The 11,249-nt window shown below is 37.6% G+C and overlaps 1 protein-coding gene across 1 annotated transcript; it reads left to right on the forward strand.

The window, feature by feature from the left end:
* The first annotated feature begins 950 nt into the window (after positions 1–950).
* Positions 951–5,371, forward strand: HSFB4 (heat shock transcription factor B4). Its single transcript, XM_089804148.1, has 3 exons — positions 951–2,089; positions 2,266–3,190; positions 4,956–5,371. The coding sequence occupies exons 1-2, from the start codon at positions 1,829–1,831 to the stop codon at positions 3,154–3,156; spliced, it is 1,152 nt and encodes a 383-aa protein (XP_089660274.1). The 5' UTR covers positions 951–1,828; the 3' UTR covers positions 3,157–3,190; positions 4,956–5,371.
* The last annotated feature ends 5,878 nt before the right edge of the window (positions 5,372–11,249 follow it).

Genomic DNA, 11,249 nt, shown 5'->3' on the forward strand with positions numbered 1-11,249 from the left:
TTATAGTTAGAAGAAGTGGAAGAGAGGTGGACAAAGTAGAGAGGGAGGGAGTATATTTGTGTAATGAGAGTACAAGGAGTGAATGGTCGACAAGAATTGGTCATGAGACTGAAATGGCCGGAATCAGTCCAACAACTGGTAAGTGCAGACAAAAGACATACAATATGCTTGTCTCAATTTCATAGATAGCGAGGAAAAAACCACAAGTACGTGAGTATGTGCGTGTTTGTATGGTGAAAGCATGTGAGTGTACGTGCGCCTAGTGTAGAGAGTCAAGCAGAGCAGAGAACATATCAGATTAGTACTATGTGTATGTATGCCTGAATGAATGAAAAAGGAAGGATAAAATATATCTATGACATGTAGAAGAGAAGAGAAGAGAAGAGGACCCTACCCTACAGGGGGCTACTAGTGATACTACAGAGCAGAGGCTTCAGAGCTCACGTTATAGAAGTAGAAGAAGTTTTTGGAAGTAGAAGAATGTCAGAATCTGATGTGGTGACAAGTATAACACTGTATTATAAGATGGGGCCTTGGGGAGTAAATAAATACCTAAAGTATTGGTGGGTATGTTATAAAATTAGAATAGAATCTTCTTGGATGGAGTTTGAAAAGGTGGGAGGGAAAGAAAGGATGGATGGATGTGTGTGTGTGGGTGCACAGAATGAAAAGATGGACAGCCTCGTGGGATTTTTGGGAGGGAGTGTAAGGGCAGAAAGAAACAAAAGGTCCTATCCATATAATACTATACTGGGAGTACTAGTAAAATACAACTCTCTCACGGGATGCAGACTCATCTGTCCCTCTCTGTAAACACTCTGCAGCAGCTGCACAGACCTATGGAATACCCATATATACATATTTATATATACACTCATGTACAGACACACATTGTATTGCAGTCTTGTGCAGAGCTTGGTGCTGCTACTTAAAACTGTTTTTTTATCTGGGCCGGAGTTTTTTAAATATTTGGTATAGGCTCTTAGGCTTTAGAGTCCCGTGTACTTGTAGGCTTGGTTTACTTGTTTGCTTTGTTGAAAAGTACCCACCTCTCCAGCGGCACACTGCACCAAACTCCACCGAGGATGATGGAATAGGGAGGCAGAAGCCCACTTTCAGAAATTGCAAGGACGCTCAGAGGAGAAGACTCGATTGACGAGACTGTGGAGAAGAGGAAAAGAGATAAATATACAATGCCCATGTCAGACGTCATGTGTGGACTGGCCACCCTCACCCTTTCTTTTCTTCCTCCACTGCACCTTGGCTAATTATAGAGCCTCCTGCCCTATTTTGGCGCTGTACCTAGTTTAGAGGCCTCCCTTAGAAGGAGCCTACATACGTCTTAAAGGGCTTCACGTTATTCGATGCAGCGAAGCAGTCACAGAGAAGGTGTGGGGGGAATAAATAAATATACTTATTCCTCCTATCCTTCAATCGCCCCTATGCCCTTAAGAGAGCCTAGCCTACTCACGGGTTTGCCTTGAGATTTGTCTCTCTTCTCCTCTCCTCCTCGTCTTTGCACTCCCCTTCTCTCGAAACCAACCCAGACAGACACATATTCCCGCAGGACATCCATCCATCCGCCTTGTTTATCTCCAAGATCGCATTTTTTTCTCCCATGTTTGCATCTCAAGGCACTGGGAAAGAACCCAACTGAACAAAACCGCATCTTTTTCCCATTCCTAGGAACTCCCAAGTGATCAAGGCCGCATTGTTTTGCCCCCCAACTGAACATAACCGAGTTTTTTCCTTCTCCCATGCCGTTAATGGCGTCTCTGTAGAACACCCAACTGATCAAAATCCCACCTTTCACACCCCGAGTTCATCAATGGCGGCTCTCTTGCTGGATAATTGCGAAGGAGGAGCCCCAATGCTGCTGTCCGTGGAGTCCCACAAGTCTGTTCCGGCGCCGTTTCTCACAAAAACTTACCAACTCGTCGACGATCCAACGACGGATCACATCGTCTCCTGGGGAGACGACGACACCACATTCGTCGTCTGGCGGCCGCCGGAGTTCGCCAGAGATTTGCTGCCCAATTACTTCAAACACAACAACTTCTCCAGCTTCGTCCGCCAGCTCAACACCTATGTATGTAGTCCTACACAAAAATCACATTCTCCAAAACTTCTCCCCTACATCTCTTCGCTCTATTTCTCTTTCATTTTGATGATGGTGCTCTTGATGGATTAGAGTCCAGTCCGAAAAGTGTTGATAGATTATAGAATTTGATGGACTAAAAGTGTGGCCTTTTGTTTGGGCTGCAGGGATTCAGAAAGATCGTTCCAGATCGCTGGGAATTCGCGAACGAGTACTTCAGAAAGGGGGAGAAGCAGCTGCTGTGCGAGATACACAGGCGGAAGACATCACAAGCGGTTTCGCCCTCTGGTCACATGATGCCGCTGAGCCGCTCGATTTCCCCGTCCACTTCAGACGATCAAGACTGGTCGCCGCTCTCAACTCCGCTCTCCTCTCCCCGCGGAGTGGCGCCGCCGGCAGCAGCAGCAGGCGGAATGAGTGTTGGAATGGGAATGGGCGTGAGTTTTGGCGGCGCGTTCATGTGCGCCGCTCAGCCGATGAACAGCGCCGCCGCCGTCTCGGCCCTCTCGGACGACAACGAGAGACTGCGGCGGAACAATTCGATGCTGTTGTCGGAGCTCGCACACATGAGAAAGCTCTACAACGACATCATCTACTTTGTTCAGCACCACGTCAGGCTCCCTCCCCACAGAGCAGGCTCAGCCCAAGCCCACCATATGCCCGCCGCCGCTCCGCTTCTTCTAGAACCTTCTTCCCACATCACTCCCCCCACTCCCAGGATCTTGGACACCGCCGCCGCTTCCCTCCCGCCGCCTCGCTCCGTCTCCTCTCTCTTGTCCTTCGTCAAGGACTCCTTCCATGCCGCCAATTCTTCCTACTCTTCTCCAACCTCACACTCACACTCCAAGGACCTCGCTCCCTCCCCTCCCGCCGCTGCCGCCGCCAAGAGCCCTCCCAAGCTCTTTGGAGTCCCTCTTCACGGGAAGAAGCGGCTTCATCCCGCTTCTTGGGATGAGCAATCTGAAAAACTCCATGCCATGCAGCCCTGCAAAGTATTGAAGACGGAATTGTCTCTCAATCTCATGCCCACCTCCGATGGAGCCTCGGCTGATCACTGAGCTTCCCAGAGTTAATGTTGATGAATATTGTAATGTATGTAATTGGTCATTCATCATTTTCACTCTAGTTCTTGCTTGTTTGTTTGCTTATATGCCAAGCTCCACGCTTGCTTCATTGCACTCGGATCATGCCTCGCTTCTTTTACTTCAATGAATCAACGTGTTTCAATGACGTCCTTCGAGAAATACCATCAAAAGTTGCATTTTTAACAATAGAAAGAGATCAAAAGTCGCATCTTTGACAATTTCAAGAGATCAAAAGTTGCATCTTTAACAATATTTGAAGTTCGTTGTTCTACTAGCAATCTTGATCATGAGACTTGCCAAATCTCAAGAGATCAAAAGTTGCACCTTTAGCAATCTTTTAAGTTCGTTGTTCTACTAGAAATCTTGAGCATGAAACTTGACATTCTCAAGAGATCAAAAGTTGCATCTTTAACAATCTTTGAAGTACACATTGTTCTACTAGAAATCTTGATCATGATACTTGACAATCTGAAGAGATCGAAAGTTGCATCTTTAACAATCTTTGAAGTACATTGTTCTACTAGAAATCTTGATCATGAAACTTGACAAATTTAAGAGATCAAAACTTGTATCTTTAACAATCTTCTAAGTTCATTGTTCTACTTGGAATCTTGATTATGAAACGAACAATCTTCAAGATCTTCTTGATGTCAGCTCATGCTTGTGAGATCTTCCCTGGCTGCTTGTCACTTCTTTGTTAATTTCTAGCTTTCTGATTTTGACAAGGGTGGAAGGAAGTTTTAAGTCTGTGATCATCATTTGTGTAAACAATGAGCCATCGTACCATGTGAAGTGAGTAGTTTTGTTCTGGTATTTGTGCACGCCTGGATATTTGTGTTGACAAGACTAAATCAGCATCACCTTCAATGTGGGGTTTGCCTTATTGTTTTTCCATTTCCCTCTCTCTCATGAATGTGGGCTACTTGGTCATTCAAATTCACACACAACACCTCACCCACTGTGATAACTTCAGGATTTTCTGCGTTAAATCGAGAGAATACATGTTAGAATTCAATTTTGATGGTGATATATTTCATCCTCATTTATTGGTATCAGGCTAGGAGCTTTCTTTAATTATATGCGAGACTGTCATGGTCGTTTGAAATCGCCATCATTTTTTTCACAAACACAATCAATGCCACCATCTCAATCTCATTTCCCCCTTAAATTCTCATGCCGTGCATAATAAATGCAAGAGGTTGATAACCATTTCATGGACTGGTTAACGTATAAACTAAAATAAAACAAGCTTTATCATCGAATTAGTCTTGGGAAATCTGGAAGTGGATATAAAAAGAATGCACACTTTTGTGATCATTAGAGACAGGAAATTTTTGTTGGATTAGATTGTGTCATCAAAAGCACACTTTTCTCATTATTAAAGACATGAAATTTTTGGGTTGGATTATGTCACAAGTGCATACTTTTCTTATTATTAAAGACAGGAAGTATTTTGGATTAGGTTAAGCCAACATTCTTCTTCATTTAATTAAGCATTCGTGCATTAGATTATACAAGTATTTTTCTCTATGAAAGTCTTTTTGGGTTATGATCATATGAACATTGCTGTCATTCATGTTTTCCATTTATTTGAATGATCAAGGAAAAAGAAGACCCAAAATGTAGATGAAGAAGAGTAACAGCATTGCATCTTTTCTTGGGTTTCTGAAGCATTGCATCATGAAATCAATCTCAATGTTTTTAAATCTTTTAACTTAAGAGAAACAAATAAAAAAATTAACGTTTCTTGCTGATTGTCAATCTGCATTCAGGGAAAAAGGAGGTCTTACAAGAAAACTCAAACAAAATGGTGGCTGTTTCACAAGAAACACACAAATGTGGATCTTGAGGAGAAGAAAAGGCCAGATGGAAAGTGAAAGGGAGGATTAAATTCTGGAAGAGTGTGTGTTAGAAGCCATTGATCATCTAAAGTTTTCAGTTTTACTATTTTCCACCATCCATGGCAATGCCAAGAATATTCATTCAGTTGAAGTTGGGAGATCCAATGTACATATAATTATCATCGATTCCAGCAAGTTATAGTAGAAAGGTATGCACGTATTGAAAAACAAAAATATATGGAAAGGAAAAGCTTGCACACCTTCACACAAGCTTCTTCTAGGAACTTAAATGTACTCTTATATGTGTGCTACAGATCAGATTTTTATGAAGGCCGTATATTTTATTCTCCACTTGTGTTGAAAGGATGTTCCAATTAACGTCTCTTCTTCTCTTCTTATTCTACCATATTGGAAATGCTTGTTTCATGTACGAATATGATTTTCCTTTGTTTTTTCCTCACATTTTCAGCTTCTCAAAGCCTCCTTTACTGTTGTTGACTAGATGCATGCAATATTGGCATTTTATATCAACTGTTCTCGGCTAGATGCATGCAATATTGACATTTTATATTAACGTTTGAATTTAGCTCAGGAATAGGTAGGATTCTTTGTTCTTTCAATAAAGAATTGGCCATTAAGAAACATTGATTTTCGTTCAAGTTATCTTAAAAGTACAATCTAAAACAAAAGAATATATGTTTGTAGAAGCTTTATAATTTTTTTTGTACAATTCTCTAATTGATTGGTATTAAGATTAGTATATTTTTCTAATTTAATAAAGAGTTCATAATTGAGAAGCATTAATTTTGTTCAAGTTATTTAAAACAGTATTTCAATTTTTTATAGAGGTTCTATAACATTTTAAAAATATTTTTGGAACTCTCTGTTTTATTAAACTATATATATTTTTTCCAAGAAAGAATTGACAAGTGAGAGGTATTCATTTTGTTCAAATTATCTAAAATTTTATTTGAACTTGAAAAATTATTTTTATGAGATTCTATAATTATTTTTTACATTTTTGTAATTTATTGATATTGGGAGAATGAAAGTCCTTGAATTTATTATTTTCTTTTTAAAGTAGGAATTTATGATTGAGAGATTGTCCTTATGTTAAAGTTATGAGGAATGATCTCTTCCTCATTCTTTTTTAATGTATGAACATTACACTCACCAAAATTTGATCCTTAACGTGTTCTAGATATCATTTGACTTCCCCAACATATCAAATAAATTTGCTTTATGTTTTTCTTTAAAAAATGTTATTATAGTTGTAATTGAGTTTAAAAGTAATAAGAATATATTTTTTAGTAAATTTAATTTAGTTCTTGAATAAGAAATCTATAAGTTAATGACATAAAGGGCCAATAAAGTTCATTGAAGACATGTCTTGTACTTTTGGGTGATTTTCAAAGAAATTGATTAATGAAATTATGAATACATTTAGATGTAAATGTTTGAGCATTTATTGCTTCAATACCTAAGATCATATTCTATGATTTATAATAAGATGAATAAAAAAAAAAATAGACCAAGAATACTTGATTTCAAAATAGAAGGGAGAAATGAAGAAAGAACAAACAAGGAAGAATCACAAAGGATTTACTAAATTTAGAAAAAGAATGAAATGAGAAATATTTTATTCATTTTGGTCCTCTTAGATTCTCTTCTAATTATTTTTTTATTAGAGGAAAATTGGTTTTACAAGGATTAGAAATCCAAAGTTTATAAATTAAAAGGTTCATTGTGTAATAAAAGTAAAAAGGCACTAACCAAATAGAACCCAAACACCAACCAAAAGACAAAACAAAGGACTACAACCTCAAAACAGTTTTTTGGAGATTGAATTTTCCTAATGATATTCATGTTAATGTCTTTCACCTTTCTAGAAACACTATTTAGAGGACTAGAAGCCTTATTCTTACTCATCAACCTCATGGCCATACCCAAGCTAATATCTGGAGCTATAGGGTTTTGCATCTCCTCCACTCCTTTATTGACTACTTTGTTTTTCTTCTTGACGAAGAAATTATTAAGTGGTATTACATGTAATGTCTCTAGAATTGGAATCAATAATCATCAACCCAATAAAACTTAGAGGCCCAACAAAATTTACCAAACAAATTAATCTTTACATATTCTTTAGCCTATTATCAACACTACTGGTAAAACAAACATTAAACCAACATGCACCAAATAAAAACATCCACATAATTATAACACCAGATATATCTTGTGGAAACCCAATTAGGGTGAAAACCACGATGTGAGAATGATGCTCACAAATATTTGTACTCTTTTGGAATACACTCTATTTGGAGCTTTCTTGGTTAAGGGTTACAAAAGCATTGTTAACTGCTACCCAGTCAAGGGATTTCCCTACAAACTTGCTAAAGTCTTAGACCTTGTTAGGAGTAACCTTGTAAGAGGATTATAAACACACTTTTGAGAATGTCAACTAGTTAGAGGATTTACAAAAGGCCTGTTATGGCCACTTGATTGAGAGATTTTTTTGCCACAATGGTTAGAGAGAAAAAAGAAAAAGAAATGATATGTAGTTCAAACTATTCCTTCTTAATTAGACTTAATAAAGTTCCTCAACACATCAATATACCATGCTTAATCCTCTATTATGATCTTACTTGATTTTATATCTTTCTCTATGGTCACAACACTTAGCCACAATGCTACGATAACAAACTTCTTCTATGTCCCCTCCTTTAGTAGATTTTTTTCAATCTTAAAACCTAAACCTAAATTGACGTAGTGCAAGGCAAAAGAATCCCCAATGGAGATATTGTAGCCTTTAGAAAATACCCACACAACACAATATAAACAATAAAAAAGAGATTTAGAAATAAAACAACACCAATTCTCATAATAGAATCATCTGATTTACATCCAACATGCCTGACTATAAGGTCTTCCGTGTTATGGCCAAATACAAAGCAATTACAATAGCAATTCTACAAGACCTCGCAAGATCCAACCACTAGCTAGCCCAAACCCATAATCGGGTAGAAAACCTTAAGAAGAATCTAAACTTGTGCTCACAAGCCACCAAGCAACCTTCTTGTTTTCCAAGCCTACACTTAGCTACTAACTCTGCTCAACTTCACTACTCTCAGCTACTCTGTCCTGAATTGATGAATCTAAACTCCACAAGACCCTTTACTTATACTAAACCAAGCCACATATTGGCCAAGCAAGTTACATTAATAAACACTCACATTAAATATACCCTTAAGCCACAAGTCAATTTGGTAGCATACATTTAATACATGAATAACTAAATACTTAAGACAAGCTCCATGTTTACAATGCATAACTAACTCAAATGACAACATAAGAGTACACACTCTTAGACATAGGTCCATGTGCCATCCAATTATTTAAATCCAAGAGCGCATAAGCCAACTTCCTTAGATTGAAGCTTACGAATACAATTTCTAAAGTCTGCCAATAAATCAGGAACACACTACTAGTAGCCACCAAAATGGTTCTAACTCCAATGTGATTACTCCAAACTTCATGCACACTTAGCACACAGTTACTCAATATGCCTCAAACACATCCCCAGCTACGTGAACCATAAATCCACAAATGTCAGCTTAAAGCCCTTGCATACAAGATTGTGATCCACCCTAGGGTGCTCCTACATCAAACAACTTAGGTGAAAAGAAGGATGTTCTCAATAGCTAGAAGAACATCTGTTAGGATTCAACACATAAACACCGAACTCGTTCTTCACATACACATGTCTTCCACCATATCATTTTGTACACTCTTTCCTTTATTCTATTTCTGCAAATATTTTCCTACAAATGTCATCTTCATAATGATCTTTGGTGTGTAATATGTTTTTTTTCCATGCCGATCTCTAACCCTTTGAGAATCCTTCAACTCAACTCAACTACTAAAATTTAGGTTCCTTCTACTAAGTTCTACATTCTGCAAAGGAATTAGGGAATCCTTCTCGCCACCCTTCTCAATAGTAAACACATTCTTGACATAATCACACACTGCCTTGCAATCATTATGCCAAGGTCAACCAAGTAATATGTGACAACTACTCATGTCCATAGTTTCACACAACACTTGGTCAACATACTATCCAATTTGAAAGTTAACAAGAAACTGCCCCCTCACTTCCAAAGCATGTTCGTCTTGCAACCAACAAATTCTATAAGGACAAGGATGTCTCACTCTCTTCAAACCAAGTTTCTGAACCATATCCTCAACAACTAAGTTATCAGTACTACCACCATCCATAGTCACATTCCAACATTTACCTCCAAACTTGTAATGAGTTCTAAACAAATTCCTACTTTAACAAGGTTCCATCATCCTCTTGCGAAGAAAAACTCTTTGAATTGACAAATTATCCCCCTCCATCTTAGGCTCATTTGTTGAATCCACATTCTCATTTATCACAACAACTCTTCTACCACTGACCTTCTTATTTGGATACTCAAAAGATATATGTCCTTCTTCACCACATTTGTAGCAAGTGTCCTTGAATGCACCTCTATCTGATCCTCTCTTCTACTCAACATGTTTTGATTCATCTTCATCAATATGTTTATCCTTTTTAGAGTGTTCCTTGTTTTCCTTACCTTCATGTCTTCTCTTTAACTTTTCTTTTACCCTTAGAGAATATTGATAAGCATCCTCAACCGAAGCAATATTCATCATACCAATCTCATCCTGGATATTGAATCCTAGGCCATTAATATATCTAGCCACCTTTTCCTAAGAAATTTCTCTATGCCCATACTAAATAGTTAACTTGTAAAAATTCTTAGTGTAATCCTTCACAGACATATCCTTTTGTTTTAGATTTTGCAATCTCTTAAACAACTCGAGTTCATAATCATCAGACATGAACTTGGACTTCAATTTTGTAACCATCAATCTCCACCTAGTGATCTTTATTTCACCTTCTTCTTCTCTATCTCCTTGCAATTCTTTCCACCACCAACATATTCTTTCAACTTATTTTGTGTCAACCTTACTCTAAGTGGATCACCAATATCCTTAACTCAAAGTAGTCTTCTAGCCCACCAATCCAATCAATTGGGTCTTCAGGATTCAAAGTACCTAAGAAATTAGAAACATCCATTTAAGCTTCATCTTCATTAGCTCCATCTTTGATCTAAAATCTAATCTAATCTTCTCTATAGTCCTTGACTCCTTAGCATCAAAGAGATATGCAATTTCTCTAGGATTCAATTATCTTAGACACATCTTCCAAGATCTTTGTAAACCCAAAGCAATAGATCTAAAAGATCAACCAACACCATAATTTCAACTAGGCTTTGAAACCACTTGCCATAGTGCAAGGTAGGAGAATCCTAAATGGAAATGTCCTAGCCCCAAGAAAATACCCACATAGTGGAATATAAACAATAATATAGAAACTCAGATTCATAAAAATACCAATTCTCATAATAGAATCATCTTATTTACATCCAACATACTTAATTGTAAGGCCTTCCCAGTTATGGTCAAATACAAAGCAATTACAATAAAAATTCTATAAGACCTCGCAAGACCCATTAACTAGTCTAAACTCATAATCTAGTAGAAAACCCCAAGAATAATCTAAACTTGTGGTTGCAAGCCACCAAGCAACCTTCTTATTTCCAAAGCACATAATTAGCTACTAGCTCTACTCAACTTCACTTCTCTCAACTATTCAATATTGAATTGATGACTCTATACTCCAAAAGGCCCTTTACTTATACTAAACCTATTGATATGAGATTGTTTTGAAGTGCAAGAATCTGTAATGGAACAATCATTATTTTGTCATTGATATCAAACCCGCTACTTTTTGGTAAGACAATTGCTTATTTGATTTGAGTACTATCATTTGTTTGATCAATGAAGAGGATTTGATCAAATATGTTAACAAGAGCACCTAGAGGAAAGGTTGAGTTATGGTATGAAAAAGGAGTACAAAGATTAGTTAAGACCATGATGATATAGTGTATTGATTATCTACTTAAGGTTGCAAAGGTTGGATACACTGATTAAGTCTAGAAGAACAAGTAAGAAGAATTATGTCTACCAAGCTTGATTGACTGCACAATAGGTGTTGAGCAAAGTTAGTGCAAGTTTATCAGAAAATCGGTTAGAGTTGAGCAAAGTGAAGATTCAATGTATGCTGAGTGAATATAGTGTAAGCCGAGTAAAGTTTAGTTGATATCAAGTATAAGTAAA

This window comes from Cupressus sempervirens, chromosome 10 (genome assembly GCF_028749045.1).
Source record: "Cupressus sempervirens isolate cs-2001-9-10 chromosome 10, ASM2874904v1, whole genome shotgun sequence".
Taxonomy (NCBI): Eukaryota; Viridiplantae; Streptophyta; class Pinopsida; order Cupressales; family Cupressaceae; genus Cupressus; species Cupressus sempervirens.